Consider the following 21,180-nt stretch of genomic DNA (forward strand, 5'->3'; position numbering starts at 1 on the left):
GACGTCACCTAAATGGTTCACCTATGATGCCATTTAATCTGCGCCATGCGTTACCTATTTTGGACTTCTATGAAGCCTTTGGAAATTACCAACCTTCGCTGTAAAGATAAGTTATCTGTTAGCTGTGTAGCTCTGGTTAGCTAACCAGTTCGATACACGTAAAACACAAATACATGCCCGGCTATGCTAATCATAATAACGCTGGCTAGCTGTTGCTAACCGCTAGCCCGGAGTTTGAGATGCACCCAGCTAACATGCTAGCGACCGTCGTCGATACACTTTGCTAACTCCTGCATCAACAAATGTCTGCTAAATTGCTAATTCTCAATGACAAAAGCTAAAGAAGAAAATCCTCAAGCTAACACCCAGCAAAATATGTGCTATTTATGTGAAGTTTGAACTGCTAACTAATGTTGGTAGATGTCCTAAAACATGCTAGCTAATGTTACTGACATAATGTGCTAATTCCTGCTTCTACAGATGTCTGCTAAATTGCAAATATATGAATTTTAAAATCTGAACTGTTTTCATTTTGTAAGACCAGGTACCTTTTTAAAGAAGCGCAAAGATGGATGCCTTTTCTTCATTCTTAAGGTAGGTGGTCTTTTTACTGTGTAAAAAAACAAAGCACACTTTAAAAACTGTATCACAAGTTAACCACTGTAAAACACACAACTGCCTAATTAGATCTGGTGTAAGCTAGTCAAAAAAATAACCAAATAGAACAACCTTTTAAAAACTTTGTTTTAGAAATTGTTACTGTGTGATACTATTAAATGCAGGTTAAAGAACAGTGAGAATTATTGTTAAACACTGGCTACAGACTGCCGTGAGAACCCTACCGACCACAACATGTCTTCCTTCTGTTACATCAGACAGACGCCCACCATAAAGACGAACACTGGGACCAGATTACTCTGCGAGGCCTGTAACACAAACATCAAGAAGTTAACCACTGGAAAACATGAAAAAATTTCAAAGGAAAAGCAAAACGCGTAACATGCTAATGGTGAAAGGGGACAAACGCTACAAAGACTGTAACTGAATAAGACCTCACACTTATTATGGTGTCGTAACTTTTTAATATTCGACCGTTCTGCTCTATTTATCTACCTAGCACAAACGTCACATGACATTAGCCAACATCCAAGTCCCATAATGATTTGCTGTTGCTCCTCCTCCCAAGTCCTGAAGCAGCAAAACAGCCCCAGACCATCACACTGCCACCACTATATTTTACTGTCGCTATGTTCTTTTGATGAAAGGTCTTGGCGATTTTCAAGATATTTTCTGGCAAAATTGAGACAAGCCTTAAGGGGGACCTTTTATGCTCGTTTTGGGCACTTTGTATTTGTATTGAGAAGTGGACTCTTATAGAGCAGCTACACACAATAACTCACACAGAAAGCTTTCTTCATCTTCCAGAATCTGAACCTATTCCAGCTGTATTTCCAAAATAAAGAAGCCGGACATGAGGGCTCTGCCTCGACCTTGCCTGCCCAAGGAGGTACACCGCTAGTGCCATGGAGCTCAGGAGAACCAGAACATGATGGCGCCACGTTTACGAAGTGCAGACAATCTTGGCACAACACCGGTAATGGAAATGTGGTGATTTAGACATTTTCTGCGGGACTACCCATGTTCAAAAAGACTTGAGTGGACCCACCGATTGTGGTCTTTTCTTCTCACTTTCTCACACAATTTTATCGCCAGAAAATAAGAATCACTATACTCACCTCAGCCTTCTTTGGACAGCAACGATTAAACGTTGCCTCCACTGCCAGGTCATGTGACCACGGTGAGAAAAGCAGAAAAGAAAGACAGGAGGCGGTGTCACATGATCGAGACTTTACTGATACGGCGGACCCTGTTTGTGTCATGCGTAAGAAAAGACGCTGCTGATGATTGAAGCATGCTCAGCAAGAACACAGTCTATCTTGGTGGTGTTCCATGCAGCGTGATCCAAGCAGGGGACAAAGTCTCGGACCTCCACACTGGAAGCCCGTGAAGAAGGTACAGGAAGTCATTAAAGAACTGAAGCCGAACTTGTCGCAGAGTGTCTTTGTATTATCTAGCGGGCGCCACCTTGTCCCTGCAGATTGGTGTCCCTTTGGCCACACCGGCTGCTTTGGACCGGGACCTGGTGTTGGGGGCAGGGCCTGATTGCGACTGGGCGGCCGCTTCCTGCGAGGCACTGCGCCGCATGGCCGTGGTGTTCCTGGGCGGCAGAACGGGGGCCGTCGGGGCTCGGACGGAGAGCAGCGGTCTGGACGGACCTGCTCTCTGGGGAGACGGGCTGTCAGTCCTGCAGTGGGTGGAGCTAAGGCTGCGACGGGTTCCAAAGAGGACTCTGAGGGGCATCCGAGGGCTGCCGGTGTGGACTGGGACACCGGCCGGACGAGGACATGAGGATGAAGATCTGGATGTGACGGGTGTGGACTTGCGTTGAGTGCTGACAAAGCTGGGTCCGGTCTTGTGGTTCCTGAAGACAAGAAGAGGACAATGAAGTTTGGTTATTGTAGACAAGGACGAAACTACAGAAAAACCAAAAACCTGGAATGTGACGACGCTGATGTTCCTCCTTTGGTTTCAGATGTCTCAGACGAGGCGAGAGGAGAGGGAACGGCGACAAGCTTCCCTGGAGGTCTTTTGACAGGCGTGACGGGCCTGGGGATCCGGCTTCTGGACACGGTGGAGTCCTGCTCCTCTGCCGGTTTGAGACTGAAGCTCCTCCTGAACTCGTCCGAGGTATGAGTGTCCTCCTCTGAGCCAGCGGTGGACAGAGTTTCTGAAGCCCTGCGACGTTCGTCATCTCCAGAGGACAATGAAGACGAGGTCCCGGACAAGATTTTCCTCCTCATCCAGCGACCCTGCTGCCTCTGGACCAGGACACGGGCCAAGTCCTGCTGTCTGGCTTGTCGCTGAAGACGAGCCCTTGCAGAAACCGAGGACGACTGCTCCGTGTCTTCTTCTGAGATGAGCACGGGAATTCTGCTCTTGATCCTGGGCTTGATTGCTGCAGGAGGTTCGGAGCCAGATTCCTGGACCTTTGGTGTCTCCTCATTGGACCATGCTGGTTTCTGTTCAGGAGGCTCCGGTGAAATGGCTTCTGGGACTGTCTCCAAAGACTGAGCTACGACAGCAGGACTGTTCTCAGTTTGGAGGGTTTTATCCAAAGTGGACTCCAGCGAAGGCTGGTGTATCTCTGGTGCTCCTCTTGATTCGTGGGTGTCTCCCTCAGGGACGTCCCGCTCCGTCTCCCGGATGGTGTGACCGTTGGAAGACATGACATTCAGATGGGAAGTCTCTGCGATGTGGATAAAAGTGCGCTCTACTTTGGTAAATGGGGGGGATGCAGGGGCGATGGGTGGAGAGGACCTCATATCCGCTCTGAAGGCCGGAGATAACCGGCCCGTCTCTGAGGTTTCCACATTGATGCCATCTCCACAAAGGAGGCGGTCTTGGCGGGGGGTCGGACCAGAAGGCGTAGCCAACTCGCCTTCCAGAACCTGGTCTCCACCAGACGGGGACTTTCGAGTGTCTCCGGGTGAAAAGAGGACCAGGGTTTTGGACGCGTCCTCCAGGTCCTGGTCCGCGTCAGCTGCCGAGACGTGTCCCCTGGACCCCCTCTGGTCCTCGGCCATGAGCGTCGAGGGAGCGGCATCCTGGCTCCGCTCAGAACTCTTTGGACTAGCCTCACTGTCGGACTCGCTCTTGGTCACATCGTCGTCTTTCGGTCCTGGGGTTGCCGGGACTGCGTCCTCGTCCTCGCAAGCGGTGAAGCTGCGGCGCTGAGGCAACGTCCCTGTCAGCATGACGGTCAGGAAGTCAGCCCGCTTGGCCTGCAGCTTCGGGAGGATGTGCACGTGCTCCCGCTCGTCGCTCTCGGCCTTGGTGCGGTAGTCCGGCGATGGCGGTGATGGGGCGCTCCGGTCCGGGGGTGACGACACCTGCAATGCCACACAAGAAGCACAGAGTTGGACACGAGGGACACATCGGCGTGGACAGCTGCTTCGGTGAGTCTTTTGGTCAGATAAAAAAAAAACACTCACACTTTTGCCCCCAAAATCCTTTTTAATGTGGTTTTGGTTTCACACAAGCTTATCAAGATTGTCGAGATTACACACAAGAATAGAAAAGGCACAAAAATGCATTGCAGTCCGTTTTCAAGTGTTTGGTAAAGATTAAACACATTTCCTATGTACATAGATCTTATGTACATACGTGTACTGCTTAGCATGCAAACTATTTCTACAATAGTGTATATATGTACACGTATAAAAACCTTCATGCTTTTGTCGTAAGAAAATGTGACTCCGTCGTCCACACCGTCTTTGATTTTTATTGCAAAAGAACATTCCGCTATTTCAGCCTAGCGTAGCTTCAAAAACAAGAGAAAGCTAAGTGGAGTACAAAATCACTTTTTTTTTTAGAGATGCTGTAAATCATTCCCGTGACCTAACATGACCACCCACTAGTCCGACAATCCCATAGTATAACAACCACTAGTCCTACGGTCCACTGGTCCGACAGACCACTAGTTCTACAACTCACTAGTCCGACAAGCCACCATTATGAATTACATCATGAACTTAATCGACAACAATTTAAGCAAAGGTGATCAGGGTTAGGGGGCTAGCTTGTTAACGGATCTCTTTAGCTCCCCTTTAGCTCAGCTAATGAATGTTAGCTTTGATTTTATGTCATTCTACGATCTTGCAAATATTCGTAGAAGACGACATTCTATAGAAGAATGTAACTGGCATTATTGAGCCCTAAAGGCTAATAAAGAAGCTAGGTTGTCGCCTAGCGGGCCGTCAGAAATTTGTTGGACTAGCGAGTTGTCCGACTAGTGGGCTGTCGGACAACTGCTACTACCCCGGACAAAATTCTCAGCGTAGCTAATGGATGCTTCTTTAGCATCCATTAGCTACACATCAAGCGCTAACACATCAAGTATTAATTACGGATCGTGTAAGCTAGCTGTGCTAAACAGGACGTCCTGTCGAGTGGGTGTTATTATTATTTCTTTAGTTTTCACTCTCAATGCACCGCTCGTGACGTAGCGCAAAGTCAGCAAGAGCGTTACTTGTACGTTGTCACCCTGTTATCCCAAAATACTTTACAGATGCATATCATATATTCCTTCTACCGTCTGATTTATGAGGTAAAAATGCCAGCTAATTGCTCGATTTCGAGGTAAGTTTCAGTCTGCCAGATTTACTTAAACAACACTTTTCCTATAAAAACAAAAACCTTCATAATGCTAAAAGTCAACCCCAAACTCGGCATCAAACTAACCACATCACATTTTCTCGGTCTCATGGAAGCTCTTTGAAAACAAATAAATGACAACACAAATAGCAGCAGTGAGCAGCGCCAAGCTAGCTGCTATAGCAGCTTTGAGTCACTACACGCTACCTTTTTTCTTTTCACGTGTCAAAAATGTCTCGTGCTTAAAACACGCCAACGTGTGGACTGAATACAATGTTTTTGTCATATGACAGAACTTGGCGGTTTCGACTCGGTCTCTTGCCGCCATGTTGAGTGTTTGCATGTGCAACATAAAGTTAGCAGCTAGCCTAGCTTATACATTCTACAATAAAAAAAGTGGATACGCCCTGAAGCAGCATGAATGCAAACAGGAAGTGGTGCATATTCTGTAAATTTAGCCCTTAAACTCTGTGAAATAAACATTTGCTCACTTCTCATGTCGGAAGCCCCAAAACAGTCCACTCTTTTTTTTTGGGGGGGGGGGGAGATACAACTAGCAAGCTCCTCCCCATTCTCGGCAACCAATCACTAGACTCTAAGCGTGTGGCATGCTAAGCTAACAGTGTAGCATTATTGCGTTAATGTCAATGACACTGATAAAGTGCAACAGTGGCGACAGCAAACACGACGAGAAAAAAAACCCAAAAAAAAACAACGCATGGGCGTGGCCAAGGTTCGCAGTTCAACATGTGACTGCTGTAAAAAGTAGTAAACGCACACACACGCGCACACTCAACCTCAGCCACCAAAAACTGAGATTAGCATTAGCAATGCTAGCAGCCACACGCTAAGATGCTATCAAACATTCAGTGTGATGAACGCTACAAGCGACAACCAGCAAAGACGAAAAAAACAAAACAAAGCGCTTGGTAAAGTCGTAAAGCAGTGGAAAGACAAATCTTCTGTCATGTACGCCGCTTACAGGAAGATCGGAGGACAGGACGCCATGATGACCCGACATCCTTCATCACAAAAGTACTAATGCTTCCTGCCTCGCCTCTGACCTTGTGCAACAACATGCTTGCTTTTAGACTTTATTGCGTCGTCAGCACCATCGTGTGTGTGTGTTTGTGTGTGTGTGTGTGTGTACACCACCAGGGGGCCGGGATGGCTAAGTGGAAATGATCGGGTTGTTAGCGTGTCTTTAACTGATAATATTTACACTGACGTCCCTTCGGGAGGGGGCGCTCTCAGCTGTTGTTCTTGTTCATGAGTTTAGCTAACATGTGCTGAAGTTGCGTCCGTGACACGTTGAGGACCGAGTGTCTGCTGCGAGCGGGCAGCGTGCCGGCGTGTCGTCGCCGGACGGAGGCGGCGGCCACGTGGGCGGGGCTGCTCTCAGCCGAGCGGCTCCTGTGGATGAAGGTCCCGCCCCCGTGGGGGTACTGCTCCGTCTCCAGGGTGGAGGAGGAGAAGACGTAGGAGGCCAGCCTCCTCAGCTGATTGGGCCGCGGCTGGGGGCGGTCCTCGTCCAGCTGCAAACAGACCAATCAGAAAGAGGGGCGAGGGGAGGTTAACGACAGGAAGCCCACTTCTTAATTGTAATATTTGCTTCTTTTTTTTTTTAAACATGACAACTAAGCGCCAACACTGTGACGTGGCTTCCTGTCCTCGTCTCCTCCCCCTCCCTTCCCTGAGCCAATCAGACGGGACAAGCTAACAAGGGGGAGGAGCCTGGGGAGAGCGAGAGAGGGAGCGTGTACTATTAGCTTGACGTTAGCAACTAGCGCCCTCTAGCTGCACGAGTAAAGGTGCAAAAAACCAAAGAAGAAGAAAAAGACAAGAGAGAGAGAGAGAGAGGACGAGACAGACGAAGACGGACAGAGACAGAGGGCAAGATGAGGAAGAGGAGGACAAGTAAAGGACTAGTTCCTAAACTGTGCTTACCCTCAAACATCACTTTTTTCCTTCACGTCTCGTCCCTCTGGCTCCCTCGCTCTTTTCTCCTCAGGCGACTCAACCTCCTCATACTTTTTAAAGGAGCAACACACACAACGGCGCTCCTCCGGGGGCGGCGAGCCAGCTCGGAGGTCACGGCCGGTGCCGAAATCAATCCAAAGAAAAAGTGACTCAAACAGTTCTGACGTGTGCGTGCGTGTGTGTGTGTGTAAGAGATTTAATGTGAACAATCATACGTCATATACGAGCCACCAGACCTCAAGCATCAAGGAACAAAAGTCACACAACACAAAAAAAGTCATATTTGCACACAACCCTCAAGTAACACATCTCTAGCAGGATTTTAGCAGAATGCTAACAACAACACAGCGTCACACACCACAAAATAATAGCCTACCAACCTCACAAGACAATTCTATACCACCACAACACTGTTAAATGTGCTAATGTGACTAACTGCTTGCACGGCAAGTACGTACATACTTGTAAATGTGCTAATGTGGCTAACCGCTAGCACAGCAATTACATACATACTAGTAAACGTGCTCATGTGGCTAACCGCTAGCACAGCAAGTACATACTAGTAAACGTGCTAATGTGGCTAACCACGAGCACAGCAAGTACATACTAGTAAACATGCTAATGTGGCTAACCGCTAGCACAGCAAGTACATACTAGTAAACATGCTAATGTGGCTAACCGCTAGCACAGCAATTGCATACTAGTAAATGTGCTAATGTGGCTAACCGCTAGCACAGCAAGTACATACTAGTAAACGTGCTAATGTGGCTAACCGCTAGCACAGCAATTATATACTAGTAAATGTGCTAATGCAAGCACAAGATTTCATAGCGGAAAGTCCTAAAGTTCAAGACTAACAATGTTTTGATGACCTCACACGACAATTATATACCACCACAACACTGTTAAATGTGCTAATGTGGCTAACCGCGAGCACAGCAAGTACGTACTAGTGATCGTGCTAATGTAGCTAACCCTTAGCACAGCAATTACATACTAGTAAATGTGCTAATGTGGCTAACCGCTAGCACAGCAAGTACATACTAGTAAATGTGTTAATGTGGCTAACCGCTAGCACAGAAATTACATACTAGTAAATGTGCTAATGTGGCTAACCGCTAGCACAGCAAGTACATACTAGTAAATGTGCTCATGTAGCTAACCGTTAGCACAGCAATTACATACTAGTAAATGTGCTAATGTGGCTAACCGCTAGCACAGCAAGTACATACTAGTAAATGTGCTAAGGTGGATAACCGCTAGCACAGCAATTGCATACTAGTAAATGTGCTAATGTGGCTAACCGCTAGCACAGCAATTGCATACTAGTAAATGTGCTAATGTGGCTAACCGCTAGCACAGCAAGTACATACTAGTAAACGTGCTAATGTGGCTAACCGCTAGCACAGCAATTACATACTAGTAAATGTGCTAATGCTAGCACAAGATTTCATAGCGGAAAGTCCTAAAGTTCAAGACTAACAATGTTTTGATGACCTCACACGACAATTATATACCACCACAACACTGTTAAATGTGCTAATGTGGCTAACCGCGAGCACAGCAAGTACATACTAGTAAATGTGCTAATGTGGCTAACCGCTAGCACAGCAAGTACATACTAGTGAACGTGCTAATGTAGCTACCCCTTAGCACAGCAATTGCATACTAGTAAATGTGCTAATGTGGCTAACCGCTAGCACAGCAAGTACATACTAGTAAATGTGCTAATGTGGCTAACCGCTAGCACAGAAATTACATACTAGTAAATGTGCTAATGTGGCTAACCGCTAGCACAGCAAGTACATACTGGTAAATGTGCTCATGTAGCTAACCGTTAGCACAGCAATTACATACTAGTAAATGTGCTAATGTGGCTAACCGCTAGCACAGCAAGTACATACTAGTAAATGTGCTAAGGTGGATAACCGCTAGCACAGCAATTACATACTAGTAAATGTGCTAATGTGGCTAACCGCTAGCACAGCAAGTACATACTAGTAAATGTGCTAAGGTGGATAACCGCTAGCACAGCAAGTACATACTAGTAAATGTGCTAAGGTGGATAACCGCTAGCACAGCAATTACATACTAGTAAATGTGCTAATGTGGCTAACCGCTAGCACAGCAATTACATACTAGTACAAGATTTCATAGCAGGAAGTCCTAAAGTTCAAGACGATGACCTTGTGTGAAGGTTAAAGTCAGAACAGTGAGATGATGATGTCATTGCTATTATGTCCCGATCGTGTCCTCACACAAAAGCACACACATGTCTTCAACAGCATACAAGCAAGGTGTGTGTGTGTGTGTGTGTGTGTGTGTGTACGTGTGTACGTGTGTGAGAGATGTGCACAGTGTGTATCATGGTGCGCCACCTGCTGGTGGGTCAAAATTCAGTGAAAAGACCACCCATGAAAACAAAGATGGCGGCACATGAATCAGCAAGTCAACAAGCAGTGCGGAGCATCTCACTCAGAGGAGATCTTTGATGGCGGCGACGACATGGTGTGCACGTCATCAAAGCTCTCATGTGATTGGCTGGCAGAGTCTCTTACCATTCTCTGAGGTCCAAGGGGCTCGGACTCTCTGCGACGGGGGCGTCCTGAGGGCAGCGAGTGACACGGGGAGTGGGCGGGGCTTCCTGCACTCCGCCGCGACGCCTCCTCGTCTCTGGCATGCGTTTTGGGGCGGACCACCAGTTCACCGCCTGGAGGGACACCGCACTTTTAAATGAGGTCACATGATGCCGTCTGTCGCCGTGATGACATCAGATTCGCCTACCTGCAGCCCGGAGCTTCCTGCGCTCCTCCTGCTCCTCCAGGGGGCGAAGCTCCTCTGGCTCCTCATCCGTAGTTCCAGAGGTGGTTGGCTGGAAATCACGTAGCTCCGTCTCCTTGTCAATGATCACCCACTCTTTGCTGTCAAAGTCCTCCTCTTCGGCCAGTGGCACGGAACGGATGAAGGCGTTACTGTGCGCCTCCTGGTCCGCCGATGCCGCCGACACTTCCTGCCTGCCACTCGCCTGGCGATCGCCACGGCAACCGGGGTCCACCGACAGCATCTGCGCCGGTTGAGAGGAATACACGTGACGGGACGGCGAACCCAGCATATCCATCCTGGACCTGGAAGACATATCGACATTAGCGGGCTCAGAACGTTAGCTTTAGCATGTGGCTAAATGATCAACACCACCTCTGTCCGTAGGCGTCGGCACGGCCTTCAGCAGCAGACAAGCGGTCAGACTCGGGACTGTTGACTCGGCGGTACCGTAAGGACCGCCCCTGACCTGTGGGCGAGTCAGGAGCGCCACTACGAAGCGGTGACACGGGACAGGCGGCGCGGCCCGCCTCCTCCTCCTGAGCCCCCTACGTACACGATACTAATGAGTCAGAACGTCTGAGCATCCCTGAGTGCCGCTGTCTGATTGGTCCAACCTTGTTCAGGCTGATCCTGAGTCTGTTGCGGTTGAAGTCGGTGTCCTCCCAGGCCTCACCGGGTTCGCCGCCAGGTGGGACTCCAGACTCCCCAGGGGTGCGGCCGGACGGCACCGGCGGGGCGTTCTCCTGGTCGCTGAGGTGCTCGTCCTGCAAGACGTCGTCCGTGTTCTCACGCTGGGGGTCTCCAGGGACCGGTGTCACGATGGCGCTGCGCACACGACGCGTTGGTGAAAACACGCGCGTATAACACATCATCAGCCATGTAGGATGTGAAGATGCCTTCTCACCCGACCATGGCGGCAGTGGGCCGTGTGTTGTGCTGCGGTTGAGTGGAGGCGCTGGTGGACACGGTGACATCACTTCCTGCCTTCTCCCAATCGAAAGGCTCATTCTCTGTGATGATTCGCTCCTTCATGCTGTTCTCAAACACCGACATCAGCAGCTGCAACCGCACCACCAACAAGTCAGACTGTACGGCGGACATCTGCATCGTGCTTCCGGCGGCCTACCTGGTAGTCCGGTTTGGTGTAATAGTCCAGCGCCAGGACGTGGTCCAGGAACACGTTGAACTCGGACGGCATGTGTTTGAGCAGCATGCGATGGTCGTAACGCTCTTTGATTTGACCCACTTGTTCCTGCACACGGCAACAACACAGCGGACTAGCATGACAACTGGACTCAAACTGGACAAAGTGGACTAGCAGACTGTTTCGGACCTTGTCTTTGATCTTTCGCCATGGCAACTGTCCAACAGCAAACTCCACTAGCATGTAGAAGAGCGACCACAAGTCGTCATGGCGACCCATCTCCTGCAAGAACATTCAGTGAATTAAGATCTGTAAAACTACAAACGTGGCCGGCATCGATGCTAAAAGAAAAAACAAAACCCTCACCTTGTTTTTATGAGCATTGACAGAAGCATAGCGCACTGTCCCTCTGAAGCCCGCCACCGTCCTCGGCTGAAGACAGGAAGTGACATCATCAGCCTTACAATTATTCAAGATTCAAGCAAAATTGAACGAAAAGAAAAGAGCAGCGGGGGTTTCACGGTGGATGATATTATCTAGAAAAAGAACATCGTAAACGTGACATGTGACGTGTTCGTTCACTGTTGATGCAGCCCATCGGTGGCTATGGAAACCACTCACATCCCTGGGTAACCATGGTGATGATGAAGGCATGCACGTCAAAATCATAAGTCCAAAGGTAAGAACTGGAAGAAAAACAAAAAGAAGACGCAAGAGACAAAAAAATGAAACAAATCATAATAATGATTTACAAGTAAAAGTCACGGAATGGAAATGTATAAAATAATGAAAACAACAATAACACAATAAGTAAACATGCTAATATTCACCATGCTAGCACACATACAGTATGTTAGCTACAATGCTAACATACCAATACTATGACACAACATGCTATTGAACACCATGTCAGGTCAATGAAAGTTCTCACCGGTCGGACCTCTCCTGTGGTGTTGGTGTACTGTCTGGCCAGACCAAAGTCTAGCATGTAGCACTTCCTGTACGTGGAAGGGAGTCGGCCCATTGCAAAGTTCGACTACAGGAACGAGAGAATATTTCTCCTTGAACGTTGCTTCAGCATGACACATGACGGCTCGCTCTTGCTGTTCTTACAGGTTTGATGTCACGGTGCAGGAAGCCCACTGAGTGGATGGCCTCAATAGACTCCAGGATCTGCTTGCCCAGTCTTAGCGTAGTACTCATCGTGAAGGTCCCTCGAGGCTGACTCCGCCGAAGGTCGGCCAGGTTACGTCCCTGAAACCGGGTAAGCCACCGCTTGAAGTCAAGACCACATGACGGGTCACACGGTCGAAAAAAAAAATCCGACGCCTCTCACCTGAAGCTGCATGACCACGTAGTTGAATTTGTCGTTTCTGCCACAGCCGATGAATTTACACACGTGGTTTTTACCTGCACCACAACAAAGCGTGTAGAGCAAAATGGCGTCATGCGTCATGGCGCACCCTTCAGGACGCCAACGACTCACCCTGCAGCTTCTTCAGCACGGCCACCTCCATCTTTAGAACCTGTTTGGGCTGCTGGGCCGACTCCACCTTCAGTGCCACGTTCTCTCGCGTCAGCAGGTCCAAAGCCTCGTAGATCTCGCCGAAGCCGCCGCCGCCAATCTTTTTCAGCTGAGACACAGGGGGCGGAGTTGCACAGTTTGCGTCCCGTGTTGACGATAATGATATCCGTCACCATGACGACGAGGTGACGCGCTTAAACTTGAACGATCATCTAAACGTGTATGTATGTGTGTCTATGCTGTGGTTCCGCAGCTGAGTGGCGACAGGAAATTGATCAGTGAAGTGCAAACACGCCGTAGGGCGCATGCAGTGTTCTGATTGGCTCAGACAGCTAGTGCATTACATAAGTCTTTATTTCAGGATGCAAAGACGCGATGTAAGAGTTGTGAAGTGCGTGCGTTTGTGTTCGAGACTCACCACTTTCCAACGGTCCTTGACCATGCAGTTTGGCGGCAGGATGTCGGCCTGCTCAGACGTCCCGTTCATGTTGGCGTTGTCCTGGTGGGCGGGGCCTAGGCACTGCATCTGCCAGCCAGACAGAACACGAGCAGCTCCCAGCTTGAACGAGCCATTTATCTGTGGGAGGGGGGGTGGGTAGTGGGTGGGTGAGTAACACAGCGGTCTTAGCAAGGTGGGGAGACGGGGTGGGGGACACGGGTCTCGGTCCAACCTGAGCTCTGAGACGTTGTAACAGAACGCCGCCATTACAAGTCATTCGTCAGCAGCATCAGGCTACGGGCTGGGAGGCGTGGCTGGTGGGGAGAAGGGGGGGGGGGGGGATGACGTGCGATGGTATTGGCAGCAAATATCCATCACATGTGAAGAGGGGCGGGGGGGCTATATCAGCTGACTTGGGCCAAAGACCTTGATTCCATAATTCCATCAAGGAATATTGTGGAATGTTGCACCGGACGCATCTTCTTCATGCTCCTGATGGGGGCGCTAAACAGTTTCTCTAAACACTTTAGCGCCCCCCACAGGAGGAAAGTGGCCGTCACTTTTTAAGCATGCTGATGTGCATGCAGTGTCACGTGCATGCACAGCGTCCAATCAGAGCAACTCTGATGGAGAGGGGTGGGGCTTCTCTGAATCAGCAGCGGCGAGACCCATCGACCAATCATCGCAAAGTAGTGGGACCACAGAGTTTCCCTCTTAAAAAATGATGATGTGGGATCATTTTGTTTACATAGTAACAGGCCCATACATATACGTAACATATACGACAGAAAATACAGAAGAATAAGACCATAGCCTAGTTTAGCTTTAGCATCAACGTTTAGCTTGTCTCAGCATGGCGACGTCAAATGATGCACATTGAGGAACTCTGTGGTCGTGACACTTGACACTTTAACCTATAAGGGGCAGAGGAAGGGGGGGAGGGAGAGGAAAGGGCGTGCTCTGCCAGAAGCCAGTTAGCATCATTCCTGGTGAGTCCTGCTGACATCATTCCCAGCTCACCATAGTTCTGAGCTCCCGGAAAACCTGACAGCTTACAACAAATCCTCAAGACAGCCTATGATCCAAAACAGACGGCAAAGTTAACAGGACTGCACAGAACCAGAGGTCCGCCCACACGGTGACATCACAAGGGAAAAGGTCAGCCGAGAGCATCGCTACAATGTCTCCGTCATGACATCATAGCAGTTGCACACAAACATCCGCCATCTTTGCTTGTTTGACCCACATGGGACACATCATTTGCGGTTTCATTAGCCATGCAGTTATCAACTAGCTTTGTTTGTAATCATGTCACCTCCACCAAGTCTCAATACATAAAAGTCGGCATGTTCCACTAAATAAGCTTCACTTTCTGTATTTACTTTCTTTATAAACTGACGTTATAATGCTACTAACTGTGTAATGTCCGATAGCCTTGTTAGCTCTGTTTGCGAGCTCTATTAGCCAGGTCAAGTTATGTTAATTTAGCTGAATGTTGTTAACGTTTGAGACAAAAACCTCAAATTCACATTGGCGCTGACTTCTGAATAACATTAGATCCAAAAGAACACCGACAATGTGTTTCGCTGCTGACTAGTGGGAATATTTTCAAATTAATATTTAACGTGAAAACATCTGCGCTGCACACTCATGCGGCCGCAGTGCGCACGCGCAGCTTCACATCCTGCCCCTCAATAAATCTGGCCCGGACCAACCCGGGTCATTACCGAAACATCGCTCCACTGACACCGCCCGGTCCGGTCCGGTTCTACAGCAGCGACACGGACGGACCCGACTGACACTGAATTGGGGAGCAACATGCACGCGCACCGTGCACGGCCTACCTGGCGCACCTCCTTTTCCGCCTTTTGGGAATCTTCATCTGGAACGTGGTTCACACACGAAACGTCCGCTTAAAGCCGCGTCTCAGAAACGAGCCCCCATTCGGTTCCGTTCTGGTTTCCCAACTGCAACGGCCTTCTTCATTAAAAGCCTGCACGGTCCGGGTCTGGGTGTGCTGGCGGTCTGATTCACCCGCAGCTGGACCGTAACTGGGACTCAAATACCGCTACTGGATCCATAAGGCTCAGTCTGAGCCGGGTCAACTCGGAGGCGCAGGTTCTGCTGCACCAGCCCGTTTGTCCGCACTGCAGCTCCACAAGCACCAACGTCAATTTACGTCACTACCTCTGACCACATCCGGTACAACCTTTCTAAATAAAAGCACATTTGCTTACTCTTACACGCTTAATGCTAATTTGAAGAGAATGTTTACATGAAAACTACTTTGCGTAAGAAAACTGCAATACCAACCATTCTATTTGTACACATAATGGCTGCCTTTTATTGCGTGAACAGTGCACACGCTGTAAACCATGACGTCAAAATGTTTCCGGGACGAAACACGCTTTGTTTGTGAGGCAGAGAAAGGTCAAGGTGACTTGAACGAAATACTTCTTGCATTTATTTTGTAAATGGAAAAAAAATACTTGTCTAATATGTGCGTGCGTGCATGAGTGTTTCCTTCAGTATTTGAGTGAGTCAGTGTTATTCTGTCCCACCCAACAAGCAGCACCTGAACGCCTCGTACCGTCCACTAATTATATAATGTTGATAACTGGTCATCAACGTCCGCATTGCATTTATGAGAAAAGCTTTTAGTGTGCATGACACGAAATACTGTTTAAATATCGATCCCACATCCGGTCCAAGGCCTCAACACACGCGCACACGGACACGCACACACACGTTGCACGTCAATCAGCAGTTGTTGTTTTGTGTTTTGTTTGCTTTCTTACCTGCTTCTTGTTTCCCGTCCGGACTGCTCCGAACCAGCTATCGTCATCATCGTCATTGTCGTCGTCGCGTCCTGTGCTCCATCTTCATCCTTACAGCAGCATCAGCACCACCCTGACTCGGCCGCGCCTTCATTACGGAGCCACAGCGCCCCCTGTCGATGTGGAGACTGCCTGACGTCATAGATTCTCTCCCTCTCTAACTAGCTAGCTAGCTAGCTAGCTAAAGTCAAACAGTAATAAAAAGACACGTGCTAGCTGGCCTCTCGAGGCAGCGATCACTTTAACGGAAGTACCGGAAGAAGTTTAAAGATGGCGGCGCAGGTAGAGTTGTTTTGCCTGGAGAGTTTCCCGTCTCGCTTCAGTCCACTTGATCTTCTAGTGTCAAAGTCTCAACTGGGTTTACTTTTCCACAATGACAACAACCCCTCGACCGTCGTCTTCACCCCGCGTCGGCCTTTCGGTGCCCGCAACTCCGCCATTTTACTGCGCGTTCAGTCTCTCAGCGAGAAGGAAGCGGTGAGCTTCGGGGGCTCCGGAGTCCCACGAGGCCGAGTGAGGCTCTTCGCCAGCGGCTTATTTCTGCGGCTCCACGGTCTCCAGGCGTCGGGGACCCGCGGCACGGTTCGGCATGTGTTGCCTGTGAGTCTGGACAGTGTGGTACTGGGAACCCGTAGCGGTCACTCTCTGGACCGGGACAACGCCTCCAGGCTCAACGCTGACCTGCTGGAACTGTGTCGGCCAGGACGCTGTCTTCTGGCCCGGCAAGGAGAACCGCTGGTCGGAGAGGAGCCAGGACAGGTGTGTTCCCCCAAAATATTGAATTGAAATTGAATTTAGACGAAATTAAAACTGCAATGAAGTCCTGGGGCTTAATGGTTAGTATTAATAGTGTTGTTTATTAAAAGGTTTTCCCTTTTAAAAGTAAAAATGGAATAAACAGCAAGTCTACGTGATCTTTTGCAGATGTCAGACTTGGTGGTGTTGTCCTGCAGTCCGGTCAAGCAGGGTCGCATCACCGCTGATACCACGGTGGTTCTGGCGGACTGCAACGACTGGTCGGATGTGCCACACTTGGCCCCGCCTCCCAAGACGCTCCAGCTGTGCGCCTCAGACTTTGCCCACGTTGCCGCCAGCCTGGGAAGCAGGTGGTCTCTCCTGGAGAAGCATCTGAGCTCAGGATCCCGTGGAGTCTGGCCGGAGCAGGAATGGCGGCTGGACGTGACCGTGATGGACACACAGAGATGTTTGGAGGACGGTTTCCACGGTGACGTGGACGGATGCCTGTTTGTGAACAGATATCTGCTTATCAAGTTGGGACTGTTTGATGGAGAGTGGGTCAAGCTGTGGTTAGCGGGCCGACCCGACAGATGGCGAGCGGCTGTGGTGACGTCACTGGACGCAGCCGCAGGAGGCACGCCAATCCATCATGGAGGTGCTGTCATATCAGAAACATTTTGGTTCAACCTGACCGCAGGAGACGAGACGAATGTGAGCTGCTGCAGCCTGAAATTGAAGGTACTATTCACTAGGTTTACATGCACAAAAAATTAACTATCGCATTAATTTGGTTGAAACCAGCTTTTTAATATGCATTTTAAAACCTTAATTAGATGGCGTTTGTTCAAAATGGGACTTAAACATAGAAGTGTGAAAAATATATGTATAATGTCAGTCACTCCCTTCTGTCTCAGAGGTGGCGGCGACCACAAGATGGCGTCGGTCGTTCTGACACCCGCTCGGCCAGGCCGCCATTCGCCAGCGAGCTTCACGTCCAGCCGGTGGCGTCGCCGTTCTCCAGGCAGCCATATTGCTACGACGACGTGCTGTCTGCACACTTCAGCAGCAGCAGCAGGTCAGAGGACAGGAAGTTTGACTGCATTGCAAAGTGCTGATGTCATCAATTTCAGACTGGTGTCGCCGGGAGACATCCTTGTGGTTCCAACCCGAAACCATCCAGACCTGCTGGAGAACCAGAACTCAGATTCATACCTGTTCAGGTCAGAAAACCCCTTTGTTAAACAGGAAGTGCTTTGACTTTTCCTGTTGGTAACCTCCATGCTAATTAGCCATGATGACCTTTGACCTGGCTCAGCAGCCCGGTGCTGTTCTTCAAAGTGCAGAAGGTGTGTCCTTCTACTGAGACAGATGAAGAAGTGGGAGGAGCTTTCCTGGCCAATAGACTGCACACATCCCTCTTCATGGTGAACTTTCACCCTTCAAGTCAAAGAACTAAAATACTTCTAACTTTGACCTTTAACCTCTGAAATGGCTTCAGGGCTCACCTGTGAACAGCATGGTGCCGTGTGGCGCTGTGGGACTATGGAGCGGTCCACGTCCTGCGGGCCTGGACCAGACCGTGGACACCATCGCCCGCATCCTCCTCCCCCACCGCCACAGGTACCGCACGTGTCCTATCGCTGTTTAGTGCGCTCGCAGGAGGTGTGGTCACGTCATGTGATGTGTGCTGCAGTCGCACTCTGCCGGCGTGCACGCTCCTTCTCCACGGCCCGGCAGGATGCGGTAAAGCGACGGCGGTCAGCGCGGCAAGCTGCAGGCTCCACCTCCACCTGCTCAAGGCATGACGTCTGAACCCCAAGATGGCCGCCCAAGATGACGCTGTGTTTTTTTGCCCGTGCAGGTCGACTGTGTGACCGTGTGCGGCGACACGCCTGCCGCCACTGAGGTCAAACTGATGTCACTCTTCCAGCGAGCCAACGCTGTGCAGCCCTGCGTTCTTCTGCTCAGGAACCTGCAGCTTCTTCTACGGCCTCGAGGGGGCACTGATGAGGTCAGCCGGGTCCAGGCAGCATTGGTCCAGATGCTGAAGAGCGCCCCTGGCAGGTGATGGTCTAGCTTGTTGCCTTGCATCACAGTTTAACACATCTTTGTAATGTGTGTGTGTGTGTGTGTGTTCAGAGTCGCATTGGTGGCAACGGTCTGCAAACCCCAGGAGCTGTCCGCTGGCGTTATGGCGGCATTTGTCCACCAGGTGGCAATAGAGAGCCCCACCGAGGAGCAGCGTGACGCCATGCTGGGCTCTCTGACTCGAGACCTTCACCTGGCGAGGGACGTCAGCCTGGAGAGACTCGCCAAAGTCACTGCCGTACGTCGCCGTGATGACCACGCCCGTCAAAGTGTCCAATAGAGTCCCTTTTAAGGTTCGACATGTCCTCAGGGCTTTGTGTTGGGCGACTTGAGCGCCATGTTGGCGGAGGCGGGCAGAGCAGCCTGCAGGCGACTTGTCTTCGCCTGGTGAGACATCCTGAACGTTCCTCCTGGGAATCGAACAGTTCATTCAAGGCGTCTCTTCGCTTGTCTTGTGAAGCCCAGGTCGGCGGGAAGAGGATTTGTGCTCCAGCGGTGTGACCATCCAGAACCAGGACATCCTCTCGGCGCTGCACACCATTCAGGACATCCAGTCCGAGGCCGTTGGCGCCCCGAAGGTGGGTCCCTCGACATGAACTCTGCTGTCCTCCAGTGGCTGAGCATGGAAGTATGTGCCAGTAGATTCCTAACGTGCGCTGGGAAGACGTGGGCGGCCTCCAGCAGGTAAAGAAGGACATCCTGGACACAGTCCAACTTCCTCTGCAGCGTCCCGAGCTTTTGTCTCTCAACCTGAACCGAACCGGAATTCTCCTCTACGGACCGCCGGGAACTGGAAAAACTCTACTGGCTAAGGCTGTGGCCACAGAGTGCTCCATGACTTTCCTCAGGTTGGGAATGTTTGGAGTCTTTTTGTAAGCTAGCAGCTAACACCGATGAGGTGTTGTTGACGGCGAATGACGTTTGTGTTCTTCTTCTGCGCTCAGTGTGAAAGGTCCAGAGCTCCTCAACATGTACGTGGGTCAGAGTGAAGAGAACATCAGGGAAGGTGAGCCCCACCACCAACAATGAAGTGAGGATCTGGTGTAGGGGTTATGGCGGTCTCCGTGTGAGACCTGCCCTTAACCCCACGTGGCCCCTCGCCAACATTTCCCGTACATTAATTCACGTGTGGTGCCCTAGATTTGACACCCGCCAGCGTCCATTTCAATTGCACTCACATTTACGCTTGTTATGCAAATTAGGTAATAATCACCACCGCTATAAATAGATTACTGACCACGTTTGTGCGTGTGTTCAGTGTTCAACAGAGCACGCTCGGCAGCGCCCTGTGTGGTCTTCTTCGATGAGTTGGACTCTCTGGCGCCCAGCAGGGGGCGCAGTGGGGACTCCGGCGGTGTGATGGACAGGTGAGCCAATGCTAATTCTAACGTCTTGCGCGTATTGGTCGATAAAGTTAGCATTGAATCCATCAGGGTGGTCTCCCAGCTGCTCGCGGAGCTCGACGCGCTGCCCGCTTCCGCCCGGGTTTTTGTGATCGGCGCCACGAACCGTCCCGACTTGCTGGACCAATCGCTGTTGCGGCCCGGAAGGTCATCAGTCACGCTGTCATGCCACTAAGCGGCGAAGTATGTCATTCACGAATGCGTGTGTCGTCTCAGGTTTGACAAGCTCGTCTACGTCGGAATTAACGAAGACCGAAGCTCGCAGCTCCAAGTTCTCCAGGCCGTCCTCAGAAAGTGAGCAGCTCCTCCTGCTGGTGGTGGGCGCTACTGCACTCACACGCTGACCATGTTTTGTTGATCGTCTTCAGCTTCCACCTGGCCCCCGATGTCAACCTGCTTCAGGTGGTGGAGCGCTGCCCCGCCCACATGAGCGGCGCCGACCTCTACGCTTTGTGTTCGGACGCCATGACGGCCGCCATCAAGAGAAAGATATCCCTCATCAACCAGGGTACGTCAAACGTCATCGAACGTCACAGATTCTCAAAGATAATTTTTGTCTCTCTGCGTCCGTCAGGTCTTGACTCGGAGGACTCGCCGGTCCGCCTCTCCGTGGACGACTTCGCCGTGGCGCTGGACGGCTTCCACGCATCGGTTTCACAAGAGGAACTGCTGAGATACAAACACCTTCAACGCGCGCTGACCGCAGCCTCCACGCTGAATGGCCGCTAACCAGCGTCAGAGACAACATGGCCGCCATGGTAAACAGCTCGTCTTTCAATATCTTGCAAAAGGACACATCGAAGTTCGAACCCACAAACCTTCAGGTTGGTAGACGACCACTCTACCACCTCGCCAACATGATGTCAACTTTTGTAAAAATGTACAAAACTGGCAAATGTCAATCAACAAAGATCTAAAAATACATTTTCTTTTACCGTTTACTTTTATTTGTTTACTTTTTATTGTTTACTTTGATATTTGACGGCCAT

The 21,180-nt window shown here is 50.2% G+C and overlaps 2 protein-coding genes across 9 annotated transcripts; one reads left to right on the forward strand and one right to left on the reverse strand.

Moving 5' to 3' along the window:
- The first annotated feature begins 27 nt into the window (after positions 1-27).
- pex6 (peroxisomal biogenesis factor 6) lies at positions 28-21,132 on the forward strand. 8 transcript variants are annotated; one of them, XM_058046100.1, is made up of 23 exons: positions 28-594; positions 876-2,013; positions 2,099-2,748; positions 2,819-4,016; positions 12,277-12,425; positions 15,961-16,721; positions 16,887-17,438; positions 17,615-17,775; positions 17,831-17,920; positions 18,016-18,124; positions 18,199-18,320; positions 18,394-18,499; positions 18,562-18,764; positions 18,840-19,026; positions 19,099-19,175; positions 19,249-19,366; positions 19,431-19,636; positions 19,733-19,794; positions 20,047-20,155; positions 20,222-20,338; positions 20,408-20,485; positions 20,560-20,699; positions 20,766-21,132. In XM_058046100.1, the coding sequence occupies exons 6-23, from the start codon at positions 16,233-16,235 to the stop codon at positions 20,918-20,920; spliced, it is 3,081 nt and encodes a 1,026-aa protein (XP_057902083.1). In that variant the 5' UTR covers positions 28-594; positions 876-2,013; positions 2,099-2,748; positions 2,819-4,016; positions 12,277-12,425; positions 15,961-16,232; the 3' UTR covers positions 20,921-21,132. The 8 variants fall into 8 exon arrangements, with proteins under 8 accessions (XP_057902083.1, XP_057902086.1, XP_057902089.1 ...); XM_058046103.1 differs by having other exon boundaries at positions 876-1,594; positions 1,714-2,013; positions 2,099-4,016; XM_058046106.1 differs by having other exon boundaries at positions 876-1,594; positions 1,785-2,013; positions 2,099-4,016.
- ttbk1a (tau tubulin kinase 1a) lies at positions 132-15,900 on the reverse strand. The gene is made up of 17 exons (XM_058046099.1): positions 14,970-15,900; positions 13,358-13,439; positions 13,105-13,263; positions 12,648-12,795; positions 12,498-12,571; positions 12,275-12,415; positions 12,093-12,197; positions 11,528-11,593; positions 11,351-11,443; positions 11,144-11,269; positions 10,922-11,076; positions 10,632-10,842; positions 10,390-10,562; positions 9,979-10,319; positions 9,753-9,904; positions 2,554-3,950; positions 132-2,482 (listed from the first exon to the last, which is right to left on the reverse strand). The coding sequence occupies exons 2-17, from the start codon at positions 13,400-13,402 to the stop codon at positions 2,068-2,070; spliced, it is 3,801 nt and encodes a 1,266-aa protein (XP_057902082.1). The 5' UTR covers positions 13,403-13,439; positions 14,970-15,900; the 3' UTR covers positions 132-2,067.
- Positions 21,133-21,180: the final 48 nt, after the last annotated feature.

Source organism: Doryrhamphus excisus, chromosome 1, assembly GCF_030265055.1.
Source record: "Doryrhamphus excisus isolate RoL2022-K1 chromosome 1, RoL_Dexc_1.0, whole genome shotgun sequence".
In the NCBI taxonomy this organism is placed as follows: domain Eukaryota; kingdom Metazoa; phylum Chordata; class Actinopteri; order Syngnathiformes; family Syngnathidae; genus Doryrhamphus; species Doryrhamphus excisus.